The sequence below is a fragment of the Castanea sativa genome, chromosome 12 (genome assembly GCF_040712315.1).
Source record: "Castanea sativa cultivar Marrone di Chiusa Pesio chromosome 12, ASM4071231v1".
Taxonomy (NCBI): Eukaryota; Viridiplantae; Streptophyta; class Magnoliopsida; order Fagales; family Fagaceae; genus Castanea; species Castanea sativa.
Genome location: NC_134024.1, coordinates 33302954 through 33327805, shown reverse-complemented (window position 1 = coordinate 33327805; position 24852 = coordinate 33302954). Strand labels below are relative to the sequence as shown.

The following is a 24852-nucleotide window of genomic DNA, read 5'->3' as shown; positions in this document are numbered from 1 at the left end:
CCTAGCCTTCGGTTTTCCAATCACGTGCCACGTGTTTAATCAACACCTAATCTAATGAACCAGTACGAAGAACGACAACAATATAGTACAATCTTTTCGAATCTTATCTAAATTTTTTCGAAAATGGGCCCACCATGACAAATGCAGCCCACCTCTTTATATTTTCTATGACAAGTGAATAATGCGGAACCAAAAATCTTTATTCACACTGCACTCCATCATTTTAAAATCATGATTTCACTATTTCAATTGCCAGTAAGTGTTTACCAAAAAAAAAAAATTGCCAGCAAGTCTTTCTAAAAAAAAAAAACAAATGCCATTGTGCCTTGTAGGGTATGCATTCGCTAAAAATTCATAATCAATTTCCACGTTAAAACCTTTTCTATTTTATATATTTAATTTTCAAAACACTTTCACATCAAATTATATATTAAATTATCTATTTTATACTATATTTAATTAAAATATAAAAAATTTATTTTTTTTAATTATTTTTTTTCTTTATACGACAATTACTATCCATTTTTTCTTTCTCGAAACACAAAAATGAATAATAAAAAACTAAATGAATAATACAAGTATAAATTTACTGCTTTTACATAACTTTAGTACTTTACATGACATGATGTGGATGAATTTTGTACTAAGTTAGCTAAAATATGGTTTTTAATTTTTTTTTGTATTTTATATTATATAAGCTCTCTTAACTTAACTTAACTTTATTCTTAAAAAAAACACATCTTAACTTATAAAGAGTGTGTAATTATCATTCCTCAAAATAAAAATGGCTAAAAATAATCAACCAAAAAAAAAAATCAAATAAATGGCTAAAACGACATTGCATCTAGGGATGGCCATGGGTAGGGTATGGATCGGGTATACCCATACCCTACCCGAAAAATTTGCCCATGGACACCCGAATATCAATACCCATGAGTATTCATACCCGAATCTTACCCGAATATATTATCCATGGATATCCATACCCTACCCGAAACCCGAAACCTATTGAATTTTTTTTTTTATAATTTTTTTTCCTGAACTAGTATTCGGAGTGAACAACCAAGCAAAACAAAAACCCCCAATCCCCAACGCGTAGATTCTTCATCCATTCATAGCTCCCACACATACCCACAAACCCATTTCTCTCTTTCTCTCTCTCTTTCTTTGATTTCCGAGCACCACTACTCAATAAGCAGAGGAAAATACAAAATCTGAAGCCATGAAAAGAGAGCTTGACCCTCATCAAAGTTATAATCTCCAACCCTTGCCTGACTTGTCCATGACTGGCAGCTCAAGTACTGGAAAAGCCAAGATGTGTTGGGAAGAGGAAGTACAACAAGATGGTGGCATGGAAGAGCTCTTAGCTGTGTTGGGTTACCAAGTTCGAGCTTCAGACATGGTCGAGGTTGCCCAGAAGCTCGAATTGCTTGAGGATTTGATGGGAAATGCTCAAGGTGATGGCCTCTTTCATCTCACCACTGAGACTGTCCATTACAACCCTTCTAATCTTAATGCCAGAAAGAGTGTAGTGACGGAGAGAGAGGTTTTTTTTTTTTTTTTTCCATCAAATACAGGTTGAATTTGGGTAATATTCATACCCTACCCGAACAATTCGGGTAATATCCATATCCTACCCGGTTAAGTTTTACCCATGAAGAACTGGGTATTACCCAAAATATTTGGATCGGGTAGGGTTGGATATCCATTACCCAATGGGTATGGCCATCCCTAGCTACATCTTGCCTTAGCCCTCATTTGGGAGGAGTACATAGAATGGAATGAAATGGAAAAAAAATTTTAAAAAAAATCTAGAATATTCTTTGCTTCTCTTACTTGGGAGTTTTAATGGAAATAAAGGAAAATTTATTCTCTTATTTAGGAGTTTAAGTAGAAATGAATAGAATGGGTAGAGAGGAACACTCATTTTTCTCTATTTCCTTAAAATCTCAAATTTTCATTCTCTTGAAATTAAAAGAAATGAGAGGAAATAGAATTAGATTTAATGAATTTTATACTAAAACTCTCAAAATACGCATATATATTCAATTCTTTATTATAAATAGAGGTTTAACAATAATATTGTCATAAAATAATTTCAATTTATTCTCTTATTTAGGAGTTTAAGTAGAAATGAATAGAATGGGTAGAGAGGAACACTCATTTTTCTCTATTTCCTTAAAATCTCAAATTTTCATTCTCTTGAAATTAAAAGAAATGAGAGGAAATAGAATTAGATTTAATGAATTTTATACTAAAACTCTCAAAATACGCATATATATTCAATTCTTTATTATAAATAGAGGTTTAACAATAATATTGTTATAAAATAATTTCATTTCATTCCCTCTATATCACTCCCAAACAAGATTAATTAAGTTCTATTCAATTTCATTTTTTTTTTCTTTTTTTAAACATCTCAGTTACTAATATCAAAAAAAAAAAAAAAAAAAAAAATCTCAGTTACTTATTTTTACACGCAAGGCTTTACGTACAAACCGACTGACAAAAAAGGAAAAAAAATGATAACTGAAAAACAGAGCAAAGCCAATAGACATGCGTGTTGTTGTGTCAGCTTCTACCTCGGTCCTAAATTCTTTTCTGGATCTCAATCCTTCAAAACCAGTGCAGTTTTGTACCCACAGCTTCAAATTCATCCAGATCGATGTGTGCCCACTTGCCCATCTACATCAAACTTTATTTATAATCCAATTCTCTACGTCTCTTGGTTTGTCCTCTGTCTTCTCTTTGTTAATTTTTTTCTTCTTCTTTTTTTCTTTCTTTTTAAAGTATGTGTTCAACTATACATTTATCTCTCAGCTATTATGGGATTATTTTTTTCCTTAGCTTATCTGGTTGTTGCACGTGCTGTTTTAGCTTCTATGTGTGGTGTTTTTTTGGGTTGCTTAAATTTTGTTTTGGATTGATTTCAATTCTATGAATAGTCTTTCTTTCTTTCTTTTTTTGGTTGTTTTGGGTCTTTTCAGGTAGCAATAATGTTTATAACATCAATTGTGTTCTCTCTTTGACATTAGGATCTGGATGAATTTGGTCACTTTTTGAATTGCTAATTTTTTTGATTGAGTTTTTCATGCTTGGAATGGTGATATAAGGTGTGCTTGGTGGCAGCTTTAGTGATATGGGTTCTGATTAAACTTTCATCTTTACTGAACTTTTATGTTGCATTCTTATACTCTTATATGACCTTGTTGGTGTGTATTCTTTGAGCCATTTTACTCGGGATAGAGGTTCCTTTAACAAGAAACTATCATGCTTTCTGTGCGGAAGACAGTAGGAATCCTTGTGTATAAAAATGTAATTTTGACTTAAACCAATTGGAAGGATCATAAAAAGTCATTTGCTTTAATTACAATCCATGAGTTGTGATTTGTTGTGTTAATGTCTGATTTAATAATTACATTGGGGTTTGTATCGACAAGAGGCTTATGCCAATGGAGCTTTTTTTTTTTTTTTTTTTCCCCAAGGAAATAGACTTCAATTTCTCTGAATCTTATGGGTTGGTCAAACTCTTTGATGTCATATCTTTCTCAAGCAAACAGTATCCCCTTTTTCAAGGGTTGGCTAATTCTATGATAGTTAATTTTCTTCTCTGGGAATAAGTTTGCTAAGTGATTTAGTCTTACATTGTCAATGTGAATGTTCAACCCTTAGTTAGCTCATGGTATCTAATATTTTTGTATGCTTCAAAGGGAAAATACTGGTTCTTAGAATCTTTCGGCTCTAGTTATGAATCTTCACTCGTCTGAAGTCCTGCTCGTGACTTTTCTCATGATGTCCTTTGGGGCTGATTTTTAGTAAATACTAGCATTTGATGTTCACCGACCATGCATGCAACTATTTCGATTTTTTTAAAGCATGTTTCTCTATTTGCTTTGGTAAAACTGTAATGACATAATTAAGCTTGTCCCTCACACTTATGTTGCTTTTAAATTTGTCTAGTTTCTGCCAATAGACTGTAGCTCAAATGACACTTTTTCCATCCATAATAATGGCATGGAGGGTGAGATTGTTGGTTTGAGGTTTATTGTGTCTGTGTCTGTGTGTAACTTACCAACAAAAAATTGTGGATGGTTCCATTTTAATGGATATCTCGTATTAATTTCCATGTCCATTTGATAAGTGAAGATAGCATGCCTGTCACTTATATAGCAAAGAAACTTTGCTAATCAGGGTGCATTCTGCACTCTCTTTTTCAAGAGAGATTGGTGTTTTAAAGGAAGGGCTTTCATGCTTATTGCTTATGGTAGAAAATAAAAAAGGAAGGGGCTAATGTGGAGATTCTAGATGAGTTTTTCTTATTCCTGTTTTTGCATAATACTTATGACAAGGATATGGTGATGGGATCCTCCACAAAAGAAAATTCTTGGCAGTAGTTAAAGTGGCTGCTGAGCCTTGTATGGCCAGAAAAACCAGCATTACCAGGACGCCAAAGCCAGCTTCATAGGGCCGACAATATAAGGCACTGGCTGGGAGAGCTCCTTCAAACTTTTATAAAGTCACTCTGATTGCTCTCTTTATGTTAAAATTCTGTTTTTGAGAATATTTTTTAGCAGTCAGAAATTAGCAGTCTGATGAAGCATCTTCTGTAATGGAGATGCCATCTGGCTAATTTATAGAAGTTACTGATGTGAGAAAACGTTGCTATGCTTTCCCTTAATTCTTTGAACATTTTAGTCTTGCTTATGAAGTCAGCGTCAATGATGATGACTTACTAGGGAACATAAAGGAATTGCAATTAGGGTTACTGGAAGTAGAGTGAATATTTCGTTTTATAAAATTTTTTGCAAATTGCTAATTTCTGGTAGCGATTTGCATAATGTAAGATAAAAAGTTAAAAGCTAACGTATTTCCAACATGTTAAAAGTTAGATTATTTGAATAAAGTTAAGACAAAAAGTAGTATGTGACCCGCAAACAATACATAAAATAAGCAAAAAGCTAGCTTATAATTGCTTGTCAAACACACATGTACGTGTTCGTTTGGGAGTTACTTATTTCTGATAATTTATTTGCATAATGTGAGACAAAAAGCTGAAAAGTAACTTCTTTTCAAAAGGTTGAAAGTTAGACTATTTAAAATAAAGCTGAGCTAAAAAGTAGCATGAAATCCACAAATAGTACATAAAATAAGCAAAAACTAAGTAGAGAAACTTGTGTCTACCAAGGTGGTAAAAACTTTATGGATATTTTCCTATTTTCTCAATCTCACCCTGTTACCATGAAGACTTATCTACTCTAATATGGCCAGAATTTGTAGAAAAGGTGGAACTTTCGCATGTATTCTTAGCTACTCATCAGTCATCACTATGTTAATGTAGGCATGGTCAAAAGCATCTAGTTTGGTCTGACAATTGTCCTAACTGAGAAACTTTATGGATATTTTCCTATTTTCTCAATTTCACCCTGTTACCATGAATACTTATCTACTCTAAGATGGCCAGAATTTGTAGAAAAGGTGGAACATTTGCACATATTCTTAGCTACTCATCACTATGTTAATCTAGGCATGGTTAAAAGCATCTAGTTTGATCTGACAATTGTCCTAACTTATAAAGTAAAATCTTTTTCCCATGTCCTAAAACCTCACATTTTTCTTTGAAGTTTAGAACCTCATCTTGTGTACTTTTGCATTCTAATTGTTTTTTTTTCCTACTCATATATAATTCTTCTGGGATTAGGGCTGTTTGAGGATTGGGTTCTGTTCACTACATCTGAAACATATATGCCAGTGCATTTTGTCAAAATTATGTTTGTGTTCTGTTCTTATCAAGGAAGAAGCTGCTTTTAAATGTCTTGTACTTGGTGGAAGGATTATATATTTACACTCCTATTAAAATTATTGTTTCAAAGATGTTAAGAAATTCTAGTTTTTTACAGTAAAATGTGTCGAAGAATAGGAAAGTGATGGCAGCAGCAGCAAGAGCTGTATGGCAGAGAACAGCCAATCGGTGTTTTGTCCAAGAAGACGCCAAAAAAACTCCCAAGCTAGCTTGCTACCAGTCATCTTCAACAACCAAACAGGTTGATGCTGGACCTACCAACGCAGCAGATGAGGCAGATCATCCTGCCTTAGGTTTTATGCCCTGTGACAGGAATCCTTCACTTTCCAATCCACCCACTGACACAAGATGGTGGCTCCAGTTGCAGCCTAGCTATGGATACCAAAAGGGTGTAACATATGAACAGTTAAAGGCATTGGAGGCAGAAGTGGAAACCTTAAGAGCTGGCACTCTAAATTTGATAGCTACGTTTGATGAGGTCCACCCGCAAAATGGAGACATTATTCCTGTTGATGATTGCAAGAACTTTGAGTCTTCTCTTGATGCACAATATGGACTCCCTGTTGTTTGTATGAATAAAGCTTCTGATGTCAGAAAGCAAGAGGAAAATGCTCTATATAGTAAGAATGCTGAGGAATATCTTGAGCCAATGGGGATGAAAAAATATGAACTTGTGGATATGTATCCTGTTAGTTGTCCAGTTTCCAAACCAGCCAATCAGTTTTGCTTAGATCCAGAATCTCCATGGATTGGGGGATCTAAGACTGAGCCGTGGTGGCGGACAACAGATAAAGACGAATTAGCGTCCCTGGTCATGGAGAAGTCACTTAACTATATTGAGAATTGTGATCTTCCCCCACCTCAGAAAAATTCTTTCAGGAGACACCCATATGCTCATATTGGGTGCTCTGACCATGATGAATCATTGGCATCATCTCTTGATTGGAAGGCCCGAACTGGTCATATACAGGGCTGTCCCGACTTTGGGAAAACATATGGACATCGAGGGGTTTCATCTGGACAAGGGTATTCAGATATTGGTTCTGGCAAGTCATTCAGGTATTAGTTTAGATTACAGTCATTATACTCTGGGATGATATCATCTGGTTGTTATATATTTTATAATGGATATTAGAAATCGTATAATGTTGATTTTGTTTGTGTGTGTGCATATTAAGTCATATACATTAGCTTAGATTTTTGTTGGGGCTTGCACTTTTAAAAGCAGTTCATGTACAATCCACAAGGATATCACAGAGATACCGCAACAATCTGAATCCGACCCTGGCAAAGCTCAGCTGATGGAAGCACTCAGCCATTCTCAAACACGGGCAAGGGAAGCTGAGAAGGCAGCAAAGCAAGCTTTTACTGAGAAGGAGCACATTCTAAACCTGTTCTTCAGACAAGCCTCTCAACTTTTTGCCTATAAACAGTGGTTCCAATTGCTGCAGTTAGAAACCCTTTATATCCAGATTAAGAATAATGAAAAGTCAATTTCCTCTCTCCTCCCTGAGGTCTTTCCACGAATTAATTACAAATGTCGAAACCACTGGCGGAGCTCGCAGAAGGCCACCAAGAGGAAAAGAGTCAAGCGAGGGCAACGAAGATATGATATCACAAGGTATGCTGTTGCTTTTGCATTGGGGTTGAGTCTTGTTGGTGCTGGGTTGGTGCTGGGATGGACTGTAGGGTGGATGTTCCCTCTTTTCTAGAGTACATAGTTTTTGACCAAAACCCTGTTTCTTGTGAAGATTGATTTAAAGGGATGTGTCTGCTTCAAATTAATTTTTTATGCATGTAGTTTCTTAAATTCTTAGTTGCCTAATGTAAATTCTCTGCTTTACCATGTGTACAAATGTATGATGAGATACATGTATATATTGGAGGGGAGTGTTCTGAACGAGATACATCTCATTAGAAATGTTTCTTTGATAATCTTTGTATTTTTGTTTAATCATTTTAACTAACACAAAATTTTCTCTTTTTTAATTTTAATTCTTTCTTTCCCTAACAAAAGCTCTGGTTGTTTCCAATTGATGGGTGGGTGTCCGTAATGTTAAGGCAGGTGATTTAAGAGATCCACAGTTATGAAGAATTGTGGGTACCTGGTTTTTTCGATGAGGAATTGAGAGGGAAAGTCTCTGGGTGACTTTTGTATCTCCATGCCATTCGAATGAGTCCAAATTTTCTGTCTCACTTTTCCTGCTCCACTCTATACTCCATCAGTAAAAATTTGCCACGTGTTCACCTAATTAATTAAATACTACTATTAATTAATAACGGTAGTATTAATAAGTCAATAATGGTAGTATTTAATTAATTAGGTGAACACGTGGCAATTTTTTATTGGTGGAGTATAAAGTGGAGCAGGAAAAGTGGGACGGAAGATTTAGACTCCGAATGGGAAGAACTTTGTGATAAACGAAAGCCGTGGCAGTTGCTTTAAGAACAAATAGATGTATATGGCTTAACGTGGTTATGGACTAATAGGGGATTTTGCGTTTGCTTCATTTGTTAATACTTATGGTCAAGGGTCTATGGCCCAGCTAGGTTAAGGACTGAATTAACTACAGGTTTTGGTTCCTGTAGACTGTAGTACTATAATATGTGTCTTATCTTTGTGAGCATTCTCATTGGCAATTGTAAATGGTACATGTAGGAAAATTTTAGCATAAAGGCACAAAAAGAGCACAGCAGTTAGACTCGTAAAATCTTATAATTGCAATTTTTTTTTTGCAATTGTGCTACAGTATCATCCTAAATGTAGGATGGCACACAACACTTTAGTAAAAATTATGATATATTTTAATTGATAAGGTGGAAGAGAGATGGGGGAGAAGAAAGAGAGAGAGTTGTATTGGAATATGTTATATTATTTTAATGGGTAATATATGTTATTTTAATGTGTAGAATAGGAATTTAAAAGTTAAGATGCTGGTTGTGTTGTAAAATAGTATGATATAATTGATAAAGTAGCTTTTTGGAATGGTAAAATAAGATAGGATGACATTTTTTATTGTGAATGCTCTCAATGGAATAGGCCTAGTTTAATCAAGGGCTAAAAAATTAGAGTTGTAAATTAATAATGGCCACATAACATGGGGGCCTAAGCTTGGTCATGATGCCAAACCACCTCCAAATGGATCCACACAGCATTAGTCCTCATTATGGTTGTTAAAATCCCGATCTGAATCCTAGGATTTTACGATCCCACCTGCCCAAAACGATTAAGCTCTTTCAAGGATCTTAGCGATCATTCAGAATCATACGATTCTAACAATCCCAAACGACATTGATTTCTTGTAATTTTCTTTAACTTGATAGAAGGCTCAGTTAGATCCAAATGAAAATAAAATCTCAATAAACCAAGTTTTTCTACTTTAATGTAAAGAGAGTGTCAATTGAACTCAAATGAAAAATATCCCAATAGAGTGTCACGTTTTGAGATTTTTGACCACTTTAAATGATGCTTACAAATAGATGTAGTATGGTAATTATGTTAATGAATTTATAATTTATGTGATTATTTAATATATCAATGTGTATTTTTTTTTGTTTTTTTTCTCAAATAATATAAGATCGTACGATCCACGATTCGATCTTACGATCCATGATTCTACCTACCTCCTACGATCCTACGTAAGATTTTGATTTTGACAACATTGGTCCCCATTATTCACAAAATACATGACATCACGACACTCAAAAGATCAACAGACCCAAAAAAAAAAAGGTTTTTTTGTTTTTAACCATTTGGTGATGTGGACAAGGGCTCTGAAAATATTTTATTCGGGAATTCATTTACTTTTGTTGTCGAGTTTTTGGAAAGTGAAAAGTAGGAATTCCTACACGTGGCTTATGTATTCATTTCAGACTGATCTAATATCTGGAATTTGATTTTGGTATTGGATACTGGCATATCATATTTAACCATTGGACCAGCTATTAAAACAGAAAGAGTTAAGAATAACAATGGCTTTTTAGTACTGCTAGGGAGGGATTTATGTTTTCCCTTTTTAGCCAAATGTTGGAGAGAATCGTTGGAGCGTTCGAAGCAAGGTCACCATCTCCTCTACGGAAAATTATTAGGTATTTTCAGAGAATCATAAATGCATACTCCCCATGTCACATAAATAATAAGTCCCATCATGAATTTAATTAGTAGGACCCACCATTCATGTGAGAAGAAAGAGTATGCATTTATGGTACTCCGAGAGTACACAATAATTTCCCCTCCTCTACATTACTTTGAAATCAAAAGCATACGAAAAGAATAACACTCGCCATGAAAGTAAAACCTAAAGAATTCCTAAGCTGCCGCTGGCATGAGAAGATAAGCACACTATATATATTAATGTAATGCCTGAACCTAGGCCTGGGAAGAATCAAAGGGGACTAAGGATTGATTTTGCTCCCACAATCAGGTAATTTTGGCAAAGATGTCAAGGTATACTGGAAAGAGAACAAAAATTAAAAAGTTCTTTCCATACAACTATATTGCCATCATGGTACATCAAATAATTTGCTTTGTTGATTTTCACCTGATTCTATCACCATCTCTCTTAAAATGATATAAGATTAAACTTCAATTCTTAATCGATCTAGAATTTATTGCTAAATCAAGTTTAGATTTTAAATATAATGGCTATCATATGGTGCGTCACACACACTTCCCTGACATGGAATGCTTTTAACTGATAACCTAATGAGATCCATAACTAACATTGCATATTTTTAAAACCAATACAAAGCCTAATTTCCATTTTTCCAGTTCTCAAGGGGGAGAGCTTCATCAAATGACAAATAACTTATCTGATTGTCTGGTAAATATTTTTTTAAAAAAAAAGAAAAAAAAAACACGCAATTCTGTCCATCTGGAAATTTAAAAACAATAGGAAATGCTACCAGACATATTTCTGCCATAGTTTCACATTCAAGCATTCTTCTTACAAGGTTTGGTGTTTCAAATTATGTCACAAAAGCTCCAAACGCATGAAGTGAAAACATTACAGGGACTGGAGTTTGAGTAGAATGAATAAATACCGTTTCCAAGATAAAAAATTTCCCCATATGGTACTGGTTGTCAAAAGGAACATCAACACAGTCAGGATGCTACACCACACATGATAGGTGCTGCGCCATTCTAGATTACTTCCACAAATTCAAACTCCAACTGGAGTTCTAGAAAATGCTGCCTATGAATTGTATCAACAGTTATATGAATTCTCATTCTAAGTCGTGATTTGCTAAATCAACCCAACTGCCGTGATATTCCTCTTACACCAAGATCATGCCAATATCTTTAGTACACAATGGAAGGACACAGATGGGAAAAAAATTTTCTATTATTGCCTTTAACCATATTTCATATAATTTGCTTTACATGCATGTCATGGGACACCTCAAGGCAGTAATATGCCACCCATCAGAAAAATGAGAAAGAATAGAGAAACTAAGAGTACAACAATTTGAACTTACTCAGATAACTGATCAGATGGGATTTGGCCAAAGATATCAGGACACGATACCCATTTTCCCTGTTCTCTGGCTTCCCAATACCCACCACTATAGCGGTATGTATCACTTCCTTTATCTTTCGCAAACCACCGTGGTTTCCAACCCTGCTCTTGCATCTTTCGAGCCTGAATCACAATTGAAACAATGTCCCTTCAATTACAATCAAAGCCAAAAGACTTATTCTAAAGCATTTAAGATAATGAACATGAGATACTAATCTAAAAGCCTAGGGTGTAACAGACTTGGTCATTGCCTAGGTGCCTGAGCAGTGGCCAAGTTTGTCACATATACACGCAATACAAAGCTTTGCATTAATCACAAATTTTATAGAAGCTTCATGTATAAAGGAAACGTTAAAATAAATGTGTAAACGCACATAGGCAAGTCTGAACTTACAAACTTTGTGCAATTGCATTGTCCATTAGAGCTAATAGGCAAAATATAATACTATTTTGAGTGTATTAAGTTATTTCGATTAATATTTTACACGCAATACAAAGCTTTGCATTAATCACAAATTTTATAGAAGCTTCATGTATAAAGGAAACATTAAAATAAATGTGTAAAAGCACGTAGGCAAGTCTGAACTTACAAACTTTGTGCAATTGCATTGTCCATTAGAGCTAATAGGCAAAATATAATACTATTTTGAGTGTATTAAGTTATTTCGATTAATATTTTATGAATTTTTGAAAAATATTTTTTAAGAATTTAATATACTATTTGAAAAATGTGCGGCTTCAATCAGGCACACTTGAATTTTGGGCTTAGGCTTCAAGAAGCTTGTGCACTTAAATAGTTTTGATACTTTTACCAACAGTTCACATGATGGATTCCAACAAACTGAGTATCTTTTATCAGCTTCCAAATTCTCTGCACTTTGCAACTGATGAGTAAGGACTTTCTTCAATTTGTCACTGTATGAAATGGTTTTGAGTATCTAAGAGTCTCCGTGATGAACAAAACCTTTTTTTGTCAATTTAGCCAACTGAATGGGAATGTTATTGGGTGACCAATAAATATCTGACTTGTCTGTAAGGCCTTTTTTCAGGCCTGAGAACCTTAAAGAATGAATTGTCTAGTGCTATTGTGAGATTTTATGGTTTCCCGAATAATACCAAAGCTCAGTTGTTATTATTAAATAAGATAATTTGACAAATACTACTATCTACAAGTGGAGTTAATAAAATGAAACATTAAGTTTACCTGCCGTTGTCGCTGCTCTAGCCGCAACTTCTCTGAATTTGCCATTTCATACTCTCCATTCTCCAAATACCTTTGGTCAGGTCTTAGCCTTGAATCTGTTGGTGGCAATTTTTCCTGAATATGCATGTTACACTTAAGATAGATAAAAATATCGCAACAAATTACAAAAAAAGTTGGAGGGTATCTTGAAAGCACACTGAAGTGAAATTATACCATTTACATTTAACAATTTTAGGATTCTAAGGAATCACTATTTTTACATAATTATGAGCTTTTCTAGGAATATCTTTAGCATGTACACCCCAAAATAATGAAAAAAATACCTTCAATCCAGGGGTGAGCTCATTCAATGTGATGCCAAAGCGTGTTAAGTTATATCTAGTGGGAAATTGGGGAGGTCTGCTTCGCTTCCAGATCAGATGCGCATCTGACAAAGACTCAAATCCTTTTCCCTTACCAGAAGAGTCTCCATTCACATAATACATGCTTTCATCCCATTTTCCATGAAGAGTTGCCACTGTTTTTCCATTCCTATCTTGAACTATACCATGTACCTGAAAGAACAATCATTTTTTGTATTAGCCGAAAATGCTACTGACAACAGTTCTAGTGGGTACAAACACCATGACCACAGCAATGAACTTGAAATTGAATCATCCAATAACGTCCTAAAATTCCATGAAATTGGCGATGATCGCTTGCTTAAATACAAAGTCAGTCCAATAGTGAGTTGGAATCCAATTGATCATACACAATGGTCAACTACATCCTAGAGAAAGACCATGAGGAATGGCCACAAATCATTAGTTATTTCCCAGCAGGGAGAAAAATACCACGAATAGTTATTATTTCTCTATGTCTTCATACTCTCTGCTGTATCTTCAAACAACATACCCCTGGATAACAATCCTCATTTTTCCCACTCAAACATTTTACTACATATAGCAACATAAACCAGCAAAGGAAAAGGAGTGTATAAAACACAAATACCAGAGTAGATACAATGCATACAGGGTGCATTCTCCACCTTAGTCGACCTGATCGCTCAAAGCAAGAGGCAACAATATTAACATTTATTTATAATTTAGAGGACTAAGCCTTTGGCCATGGCACATGCTAGCTACTTTGCTTCAAAGAAAATTCCACCAAGGATGTAATAAATACAGAAGATACTTGGAATAAGATGTACTAGATTGTTAATAGTGAATCCCATTGCATCCTATAAGGAGCGTGACTTAACTTCAAATGACCAGATATTTATTAAGACTTGAGTTAACAAAGGAATATTTTGCAACAATCGCAAAGGAATAAAGAGATATTGTACATTCTTTTGTAAGAGACCTACAAGTTTATATCACCCATGAAAATTTGAGACTAAAGGGTGCACCTGATGAGGATTTCGGTCAATGATAGACTGTTCCTTGAATTTGAGCTTGCAAGAATACTCACGATTTCCCTGTATACGCATTGTACCATAATGATCGCAATACAGCTTACCCAATATGAGATTGTATATTGATGTTGTGACCTGGCAGAAGAAAGCCCATTTCAAACTGGAACCCAAGATAGAATAAATATCACTTGAACAGTTGGAGAAATACCTTACTCCATTGAAAAACTTCCCCATCATCAAATTCCAATGTCAAAACACCAACGGGATCAAGCTGAATCGATCGACCCCAAAATTTGCTCTTTAGATTGCTATCTGCCCAGAATTTCCATCCTCTACCCTCACAGTGACATGCTACAATCATAGGGTGATGACTAACCTGACACCAAAAGTAAAAGCAACTTAGCAATTTTCATTCCCAATAGCAATTATTACATTTAAAAGGTTTGACCACATAAAGGTCATTTGTTACAGAATATTGTCTATGAAATGCAGTGACTCATATATCAGTGTCATTTTCTCTCACCCATCTAGTATATGATTACGGTAAGGCCAATTTCTCCACCACAAAGGGCCATCATTTAAGTTCTTATTTCAGACTTTTGCCCCATTTGTTCCAGTTTTGTCGTAATTGTGCTGAGTTCGTTCTCTCTTTTTTCAATTCTCTTTTTTTCCTTTTCCTAAAAGGTTCATCATTTTTGTTTTGCATTCTCTTTTCTATTTACATCATAAGTTAGACCATATAGATTCATAGAATTCATGTTAGGGTAAGGTTGTTCAACAGCTTTGAATTGTATCAGTAATCATTTTAATTAAATTTTATCATACAGTAAACTAACCTCTTCTTCTTTCATGACACATTTTGGCCCCCCACCCCAACCAAAAAATAAGAAAAGAACCAAAATAATTTAAAAATTTTGTAAAACCAATATACTGGATTGACAACAGTTGTCAGTAAATTTAAAAATACATGGGAAAATCCAAATTTTGCTATATTATTTATTAACTCTGTGAAAAATCTCTATGATTGTGTTTAGGTGACACCATAATTTAGAAAGAATACTTGGGTTGAACAGAAGGGATCACCAAATCGAACCATCCCACTTTAAGCTAGAGTTTGGATTAGATTTACTATCTTAACTCTTACCCAATGTTTGGATGGAGGGAGAGAAGAGGAGTAGAGGGGAGGTAGGTCCTCCCCCTCCATCCCCCTCCATCACAAACAGACCCTCAAGGTACTGAAAGCAATCACTATTGTTTGAAGTACAGGAATGAATAAATTACAAAATAGAGAGACCATATCAATAATGTAATTGAAGGGTCAGGAGTGAAAAATTATACCTTTTCTGAGAAAAAGCGGAGGCCTTTATCTGGATAATCAGCCTCATAGGTTTCCCCTAATAATGGATTAAACGGTTTGCACATTCTTCCTTCAGTTGAAGAATATCCAGACACAGCAAAAGCAGCTACATTAAGAATCCTCATGAGGCTATTACCCTGCAAAATATCAAGGAGTAAACTAATAGTTAAAGAATGGGAATAGCTGACCAATTAATTAATGCATCAATCTCTAATTACAGTTTGAAAGTCTTTTTCATACGTATCAAAATTAAACAAAACCACCTAGGAACACACTGACAGCATTGTCTAAACAATTTATAGAGTTCCAACAAATAATTCTCAACTTTGATTTGACACCAAATATATCATTGTAGCAAGACAGATGGAGAGAGCACCACAGTAGGCAACATAATAAATAATAGAAAAAAATTAATTAGATACCCAAAATATGGGACTAAACCCATTAGCAATAAAATTGAACAAAACAGCCTTCTATGCTCTACAAATTCAAAAAAACAAAGACTGTTCACAAATTTATTAAATCCTCCTAAGCATTTTAAAAATACAGCTTAAGTGGCCACCAGGTGTCCCAAAATTCTAAATGAGTCGTATTATTAAATCTTTTCCAGATACTACTAGCAAGAGATGCCACTAGTATTAGGTGTCTTACATACAATTTGACCATGCAAAATTAAAGTGTATTATGGAGAATTAAGTCAAATCACCACAATCACCAAGACAATAAATTCCAGAATATAACCACTTTAAGAAACACACTAGTAGACTCCAAAAGTTGAAAGAGAGAAACTCATTTCAAATTATATGTTGCAACAGACTAAATAGATGTACATTTAGTGTATAAAAATGTGAAAACCTAAATCATGATTTGTGAGAGTACCTTAAAAAGCATGAGAGCAAGTGACAGAGTAATATGAAGACATATATAGCAAAAGAAACTTAAAGAAAAAAAAATCAAAAGAAACCCATCAAAATCTTGCTCACATACCCTTTTTCCCCACTCATATGCTCGATCAATGAGATAAGAATATTCCAAATCTTCGAAACATTTTTGCAGAGAAGAGAGAGGCTCATTAAAGTAAACAGGAAGACATATTTTTGTGAGATCCTTTCCAATGTTATCTTTAATCATTGACCAAAGGCTAACACCCTTCTCTTTTTCAACAGGGTCAGGCAATTTCTTACGACGCTTAACATGAGTATAGTTAGTTCCAACAGCTCTCATGGAAGGGTCAATATCATCATCAGATTCAACCACATAAAGACCGTCATCATCTGAAGAGAAAGATGATAGCCGAAAATCTGATCCATTACTTTTAAAAGAGCTGGACGACAGAAAGTCACGAGTGTCAAAAAATGTATTGTCTTCATCATCTGTTTCTTCCTCCGCAGCATCTACTCTTTCATTATCATCTTCAGATTCACTAACACTAGCTTCTAAAAATAAGGAAATTAGGGAGTAAATTACTATATCATAGCATAGAAGACAAAACTAGAAAAGATAATAAAAAAAAAAATTACAAAACAATGGCTACTTCTAACCATTTTCAAGAATATAACAACAGAACTAGCGAAGAATGATATTTGTCATGACATAAAAATTCAAGGAAGAATAGAGGACAAAATATCTAATTTGTTGAGAATAACATACAGAACTTAGTACAGCAGATAAACAATCGCAAATCTAGAAACTTAATAAAATATTTTAGGCAACCCCACCCCCCAAAAAAATATAATAAAATAAAAAAGAGTGCTAAAAGTAAAGAATCTAATGCACAAATATGAAGTGTGTAAAGTAACTAAAGTTTTAGGTTTCCAAGCACCACAAGCAAGGGCAATCATTTGGTTATGAGTTGAACATGGCAACCACATCAGATGCCATAAGTTTACTATAATATCTGGTTCCCATTAGAAGACTAGATGCATAAGTTTACTGTCAAATCATGTTCCCATTAGAGGACTAGAAAAATCCAAGTAAAAGATCATGGACTGTCCAAAGAAAGAAAGGTTTTGTAATGACGCTCAGCACATATTAGCTAATACTGAAAAAGGCAGGCAATCTCATGTCTTCTGACCTTCAATAACATAGCATTACAACATTGTGACACATTTCATTACTTTTTAAAATAACCCAGAAATGCCTCGTCCATTTCTGATCAAAGGAGAGGATAATTAGACCAAACTCTAAATTTTAATTCCACACATCAACCAAAAGACACCAATATTTAATTGTACAATTACCAGATGGTCCAGGTCATAATAGTGTACAAAGCTAAAATACTTGCTAATCAACAGATTATAGCATTTAAACCTACCACTGAATTTGTCTTGTCTTAATCTAGAAGAACAACCCCCTTGATCTTGGAACTGTCTTTGGCTCTCATCAACCACCGTATTCTCCAGATCAACCTTCTCTGTCTACATGATACAATATAACACAGTTTCTTAGCAGGAAAAAAACATTAAAAATTTAAACCTTGTACCAGAAGGGAAATATTCATTCAGTTAAAAACAATCAGATCCAGTAAAGACATTCAAACGGACGTAAAATATGCTCCTTCAAATAAAATTTCAAAAAATCATAAACTAATTTAGAGCATTTAATACTAGGAGACTACAGTCTATGAAACAATTTCTAGATAGACAGGATATTTGAACCTTTTAGTGGAAAAGTAATTGCCAACATGCCACTAACCAAAAATCTGATTGTAACTCAAAGCATCAAGTAGAGCATCCTAGTGTAAAATCCTCAACTTCACCCTCAGCTTAAAGCATAAACTGTAAATGCTAGAATATCCTCTATCCTTGATCTGCCACATTAAATTCAAGTACTTCTAGCCCAGCCACATTTGAAATAAACAAGACTGTGAGAACAACCAAAGTTAAACAAACTCCCATGGAGATGCTGGTAAATACACTCTCCATGAAGGAAGGTTTTGCATATCACACCCAAATTTATATATATATATCTCAGATGTATAACTAACTATTTCTGCACTAGAGACAGTCTCATAACAAAATGAAATGCCCTCCAATGGTGTCCTCTGTAGTCTTAAGACTTCCCTTAATTATCACTCACTACAATGCACAGTTATTGCATCTGAACAGAAAACTATGTTGCATTATAGTTTCATTCTTTCCCCCAGAATGCAATAAAGTCAGTAATTCTCTTTTCAATTAACAAATGTAAAAATTAGAAAAATTAGCAAGATAGAAATTAGCAAAATAAGGAGTGATATCGCCAGATGCACTAGCACTGCAAAGATAAGCTTAAGGACTTGCAGTGATAATTCTCTATGTTCAAATACTTCCATTACAGAAAAATGGCAAATAATAGAAGATCTATCTTAATGTGAGAGTATTTGATTGACAGACACTAAATAGGATTGGCAAAAAAGGAGTGGTATTGCTGGACGCAGAAGCTGATTTTAAAATAGGAAGGTAAAAATTTACAGATATTTCATGAAAGCCCTCTAGTTTATGTTTTTTTTTTTTTTTTTTTTTTTTTTTTTTGGTAGGTAAGAAAAATCTGTATTAAAAAGAAGCTAATCCATCAAAGAGATGAAGTAAATGAAGGAAAAACCAAATGTAAAAAATCCCTCTAGTTTCAAATAATTCCATAACAGCAAAAAGGCAATATCAGCAAGTCAAAGTTTAATGTGAGACAGGTAGAAGACTGACAAGCACTACAACACATTACTTAACCTACTAATGCACCACGTGATTTCATATGGTGAATATTGAGAGCTTATGTTTAGAGAATATCTGTTTTGGAATAAAACAACATACTATGGGAATTTTTTTTTTTTTTTTTGGATAAATAAACAACATACTATGGGAATTAACATACAGAGAAGGCAAGCATGGAAAAGTTACAACTCAAATATATAATGATCTCAAAAATTCCCGAACCAATCAAATAGCCTACTTTTGGGAATTATATATCAGCAGAGTGACTCACAAAACTTATTCTTTGAAAAGAGAAAACTAAAAACACCCATACATAGGTCAAGTATCTTGATTCTCACCCCCGTAAAGCCACAAAATCACAACTGCTCCCCTCACCACAACCAAAGACACCAGTGCCAAAATTGTTGGTGCTACTTTGCCACAACAACCAGTATGTACCAGTCACCACAGCCACAAAATCTATCACAACAACCAGCAACTACTTGCTACCAAAGCAAGTACACTTCCATTAAATTCTATTATTTCCCTCAAAACACCGAGACACTAAAAGATTACTTTACTATTGACAGTTTCTATCCATATGCTTAAATGCACTAACTGGACCTAAAAATAAAAACATGCTAGATAAAGGCATCCATATGAAAGTCTCTATTAGTTATATTTTGCTTCCTATTTCAGAAAAAAGGAAAAATAAAAAATAAAACTATTTCCAAGAAAACACATGAACACTTTATTCGGGGCATCAATGAGGAATGACTCTACTGTTAACCTGTTTCAACAGCATCTCAGCAGTCTAGAATAAAAGAACACTAACCTGTTAGAAGTAACCCTCAAGAGAAAATTGACAATCTACAGGCAACTCACCACATGAACCTCTCCAAAAAAAGAAAAAGGAAGTCACGTACATCCACTGGGTATGCTGTAATATAACAAAGGAACTAAACACAGAGGCCTCAACTCAGTAAGAATAACATTTCCACATCGAAATAAGGAGTTTGCTATGTAATCCAACAATCAAATGACCCCACAATAAAAGGAATGCATATTGGCTAACATCAAATTGAAATATATCACTTTAATAATTAAAAGAATCATTAATAACAATTATCCTTGATTCAAAATAGATACACAAGTGTTCAAACAACCAGCCCCATCTGCTACTCTATACAAAAGAATTAATTACAAAAGAACAAAACAATGATAAAATCCCAGCCTCCAAGCAGCCTCCAAGCAACTTATTTGAGAGGCTTAGAGGCACAGATTTCTATGTATTAGTGGTAGTACTAGTAGGGGAAAAAAATGAAGAAGAATTCTAAATTCGACTGGCATGAAGTTTTCAATATTTCATTACATGTACCTCTAACTGCCGCAGGGTGTCGATGAGGAGCCACTGCTTCTGCTTGAGCAGCACAAGTTGGGTCTGCAGTGCCGAAAACTCGCTCCTCATAATCTGCTCACTGTCTTGGATGGCTGCCTCGCTGACACCCTCTTCCAAAAGCCGTTGTCTCAGCTTCTCAGTCGATACAGTGACGTTGTTGATGGGAGCCATTAGCTCGCTGTTGGACATCCGTGGGAACATGTCCTTCACAGCTTGCAATGCCTCCATCCATGTAATTCGATCTTCACGTGTCTCGGCCCTTAGGTGGAGCCTCTTCGTGCCAGTGAAAATCGAGAATCTTTTGTCATCTGATTTGCTCTCACGAATTGAGGAAACCTGAAATTTACCAATCAAATTGGAAAATTTAAAAACAAAATTTTAAAAATAAATAAATAAATAAAAATGAGGAAAAAAAAACTCTTTATACAATACAAAGACTGGATAAAATTTTTAGTCGAAAAAAAGAAAAAAGAAAAAAGAAGAAGACTGGATTAAATTTAATATTATATTAATTAGGGCTTAAATATACGAAGCCATTAGGAATTAGATCAATCACATTAAATCTTATTTCTTAAAATTAAAATAAACAACAACCTTGAGATTATCACAAATGAAAAATTATAAGAGAAGATAATTGGACAAATTTAGATAAGAGAGTAAAAAAAAAAAAAAAAAATTTAACATAGACTACACGATTTATAAAAGGAAAAGAAAATTTCTCACAATCAGTTTTGACCGCTAAATGGATAAAATTCATATAAATACTATATATGGAAACAGAAACTGAATCAGAATATTGAAACCAAAGAATTCCTAAAATATACACAATCACATTGAAGCTATCACAAAGGAAAAATTGTAAGAGAATCAAATCTTAGCAAGTTAAAAAGAAAAAATGAAAGAAATTCAAACAGAAACTGAATAAGAATTATTGAAACCGAAAAATTCCTAAAATATATGTATATTTTAGCCAGCAAATTCAAAAAAAGAAATGAAATAAAAATAGCAACCAAAAAAATAGTAACAGTGCGGTTGAGAAAAAAGGACCTTGAGATGAATTTCACCGAAAGGCTTGCGAGGAAGATTTTGTTGAGGCAGCGAGGCTCCATTTCTGTGCCTGGAAATTCTTCGCAAGGACTCTTCGCCGATGACTTTGGATCCTTTCTCTGTTTCTTGGTTAACGACGATCTTATCGGGTCCGTGAATCTTGTAGTAAGACAAAACGCCGTCCTGTAAAACAAACCAACGCGGCCTCCATCCTTTACCGTAATTCACCCACTTGTACAGTATTCCGGAGACCCCGTTCCCTACTATGTCGTTTATCTTCATTTCCACCGGCTCACGCGCCTGACTCGGCCGTCCCCCACACTCGCCGTTGTGGTTGTTGTTGTGGTCGGATCTGGCCGCCGCGGCAGCCGGAAGATGCGCCATGTGGTGGACTTCCAAATAAGGCGGCGGCGGTGAGGGTTTCGTCGTCGAGTGGTCCGACACGGTGGACACGCAACAGAATGGATGCATAAGAGAATTCCAATTACAATCACAAATTATATAAATATATATATATATATATATATATATATATATATATATATATTACTATTAAAATGACAGGCCGTTGAGATCGTGGAGGCGGAGAAACGGTTTCACGGTGGCGGTTATTTTCATTGATATGAAAGGAAGGATTATTTTGATTCGGTTAATAAGAGAGAGAGAGAGAGAGAGAGAGAGAAATGTTTTTGAATTGTGAAGAGGAGTGATCGGAGAGAGAAAGAATAAGAAGGTGGTGACTGGAGAAGGAGGGGTCCGGTGAGATGAGTTGGCAGACTTTATCAGAAAATTGTGAATTTAAATATTAAAGAAAACAGAGAGCAGTGGTCAAGACGCAAATTTTGATTTGAAGGGAGTAGTAGTAGTAGTATGATATGGCAGGCAGAGGGCAGGTATCGAGGTATATATATGAGGCGGTTGGTTTTGAAGACTTATGATTGCGTGGTTTTTGTGAGTTCTGTGATTTTAAAAAAAAAAAAAAAAAAATTATTATGTCGTGCGTGTCTGTCTTTTCTCTCTTGGGGGAGAGGAGGGGGGAGAGGGGTTGGTTTTGTTTGGGTGCGTTGGGGTGCAAGGAGAGAGAGTGTGGAAATCGCCGCCGTGTGAGTGTGAGAGTGACAGGTGGACGGGTGTAGAGGAGGACACGTGGAGAATTTGGAGGAGTGGTGAATGAGTGGCCCCCCCTCCATCTCTCTCTTGCACAAGAATAAGAAAGGACTTGGTCCAAAGCTTTAAAAAAAAGGACCAAAAAGAGGGACTCAAACTCAAAGGTGAGAGATATGGCCCAGTGACCCTGACCCAGTAGCACTCAAGCTCAACTTTGACATGAACAGCCTTATCAGACCGATTTGGTCCTTTGCTTCTGGAAAAGAATCAAAAGATTTCATCCTCTTGCTCTAGTCCTTTTTGTTTTTAAAGAATAAGCTCTGAATGCTTATTCAAATCCACTAATTTTATACCAAAGCTAAATTAGAAAACTATTCCAAGTTTCCAACTTTAGTTAAGCATTTATAAATACTCCATAACTAGTGATATTTGTCAAGAGTGGTATGAGAATTAGAGTTGAAGATTTGAAATTTCAAAATTTTCACTTATTATAACAATTTATGAAAAATGAAGCTACCAATGACATTTGAATCTAATAGCATTTTTGTTTATAGGTAAAGAAGTGTTACTTCCACAACATTTTCACAACAAATTATATATGGTAAGTTGTTATTGGTTCTAATTTGATGAATTCACAACTTAAATTACTTTTTTGCACAACTAATAAGAATTTACCACTTAAAATTTGTTGTGAAAGTGTTGTAAAAATATTGTGGATATAGCATTTCTCTCATAGATATAATAATAAACTAGCCTCTGAGCACATGCTCAAATGCGTGCTTAAAGGCTCTTCTATGTTTTGGGTAAATGTTAATTTAGAACATTTATTATAATTTGGAATTACTACATTTTTCAATCACAAAATACCTAGGGGTGTGATGAAAAAACTTTTGGCCTCAGATGTACATCCTAAATTACTAATTTTTCACCATTGGAAATTCTTTGAATGATGAGCCTTTAAAATTTGTAACATTAGAAGAGACTAGCCTCTGAACATGTGCTTAGGCGTGTGTTCAAAGGCTATTTTATTTTTTTGTAAAAGTTAATAATTTACATTTATTATAATTTGAGATACTATATTTTTCAATCACAAAAAATTTCTGGAGGTGTGATGAGTAATATGTGTTTGTGGGTAAAATAATTTTACAATACCTTTTTTTTTTATTGAAGAGTTTTTAACATATAGTTATCCACAAATTCGTAAAAAGAAATGGCCGGGTAGGCTTTTTGGATAGAATGGGATGGTGTTTTTTTTTTTTTTTCAAATTAAAAATGTGGGTAGATAACTTTCTTTTTAACAGGGTAGATAACTTTTTTTTTATAGAACATGGGTTTTTTTATTAGGTTTCTTGTTTTTAATTTTTAAAAAGAAGTTAAAAGCAATTTAAATTCTAATCAAACTTGTATATATCTATTTTGTTTTTATTTTTTGGATAAACTTGATGATGTTTTTTAAAAAATGATTTGAAGATAAACGTGAGGATGATTTTTTTAAAAGAAAAAAAAACAACAACAAACGTATAGTTGATTTGAAGAAGTGAGTTAGTGGGAGAGTGATCCTATTTTTTAAGAAATATTTTAGGTGAGAGTTAGAGATATATTTTTACAGTGTTATCCTCAAGTTTTGCCCCTACTTAAATGTAGGCTGTAGGGGTATTTTGGAACAAAAAAAAATCCGGTCCAAATAGGGAAAGCCTCTTAAATAATAGTATAAATGAATGAATTAAAAAATTATTATACTATACCCAAAAAAGAAAAAGAAAAAAAGACCCTTATTACATGGGCAAACAAATAAATATTTGAAGTAAAAATAAAAACTTTCAAAAGGGTTAACTAATTGGTGCCTTCATAGAATCTTACCTCTGTGTTGCAAAATAAACAGGAAGTGCAATAGCAACACCCTATAAAAGAGAACTGAAAAAAGTAAGACAAAATTACATATCTTATTTATTTTGTAATTAGTCACAAATACCCTACATTATTAGGATATTCAATTAATAGTTAATAGCATAGTAGTTTAAAACGTTGAAATTATATATAAGAAGCAAAGGGGGCATACGGCATACCTATAAATTTGTTCAAAACTGAGGCTTCCAAAATTGTGATTGATCAAAATACTTATTGCGTGCTCTAGAATCATCCACGTCTCCTTTGGGTTGCTTGGATCCACCACACTGTTCTTGAATGTCACAAAGCTTTTCTTCTTCTCAGCACTCAATGAAGGATTGGAGTTTTGGATCGATGTTAACAAAAATTGTACGAGATTTTAGAAAGAAAAAAAAAAAAAAAAAAAAAAAAGGCAACGTGATATATGTTAGAGAGTTGGAGATGGGAATTAATTTGATAACACCATAACTA

The 24852-nt window shown here is 34.4% G+C and overlaps 2 protein-coding genes across 4 annotated transcripts; one reads left to right on the top strand and one right to left on the bottom strand.

Annotated features, from left to right (window-relative positions):
• The first annotated feature begins 2537 nt into the window (after positions 1-2537).
• LOC142619697 (uncharacterized) lies at positions 2538-7816 on the top strand. Of its 2 annotated transcripts, none has more exons than XM_075792926.1 (3): positions 2538-2728; positions 5898-6859; positions 7029-7816. In XM_075792926.1, exons 2-3 carry the CDS (start codon positions 5925-5927, stop codon positions 7510-7512), a joined length of 1419 nt encoding a protein of 472 aa, XP_075649041.1. In that variant the 5' UTR covers positions 2538-2728; positions 5898-5924; the 3' UTR covers positions 7513-7816. The 2 variants fall into 2 exon arrangements, with proteins under 2 accessions (XP_075649041.1, XP_075649039.1); XM_075792924.1 differs by having other exon boundaries at positions 7026-7816.
• Positions 7817-11129: 3313 nt separating this feature from the next.
• On the bottom strand, positions 11130-22303 carry LOC142619318 (oxysterol-binding protein-related protein 1C-like). 2 transcript variants are annotated; one of them, XM_075792379.1, is made up of 10 exons: positions 21388-22303; positions 20320-20676; positions 17588-17690; positions 16261-16709; positions 15255-15410; positions 14125-14292; positions 13911-14051; positions 12847-13077; positions 12524-12637; positions 11130-11442 (listed from the first exon to the last, which is right to left on the bottom strand). In XM_075792379.1, the coding sequence occupies exons 1-10, from the start codon at positions 21856-21858 to the stop codon at positions 11275-11277; spliced, it is 2358 nt and encodes a 785-aa protein (XP_075648494.1). In that variant the 5' UTR covers positions 21859-22303; the 3' UTR covers positions 11130-11274. The 2 variants fall into 2 exon arrangements, with proteins under 2 accessions (XP_075648494.1, XP_075648495.1); XM_075792380.1 differs by having other exon boundaries at positions 16261-16706.
• Positions 22304-24852: the final 2549 nt, after the last annotated feature.

What these genes read in the sequence shown, in the direction of transcription:
- LOC142619697 (XM_075792924.1), top strand. Translation starts at nt 5,925, where the DNA reads ATGGCAGCAGCAGCAAGAGCTGTATGGCAGAGAACAGCCAATCGGTGT. An exon ending in GGTTCTGGCAAGTCATTCAG is followed by an intron (nt 6,860 to 7,025) that starts GTATTAGTTTAG and finishes CACTTTTAAAAG; the next exon opens with CAGTTCATGTACAATCCACA.
- LOC142619318 (XM_075792379.1), bottom strand. Translation starts at nt 21,858, where the DNA reads ATGCATCCATTCTGTTGCGTGTCCACCGTGTCGGACCACTCGACGACG. An exon ending in AAGACAAGACAAATTCAGTG is followed by an intron (nt 16,710 to 17,587) that starts GTAGGTTTAAAT and finishes CCTTATTTTTAG; the next exon opens with AAGCTAGTGTTAGTGAATCT. An exon ending in TTGACCGAAATCCTCATCAG is followed by an intron (nt 13,078 to 13,910) that starts GTGCACCCTTTA and finishes TTGTTCTTTCAG; the next exon opens with GTACATGGTATAGTTCAAGA.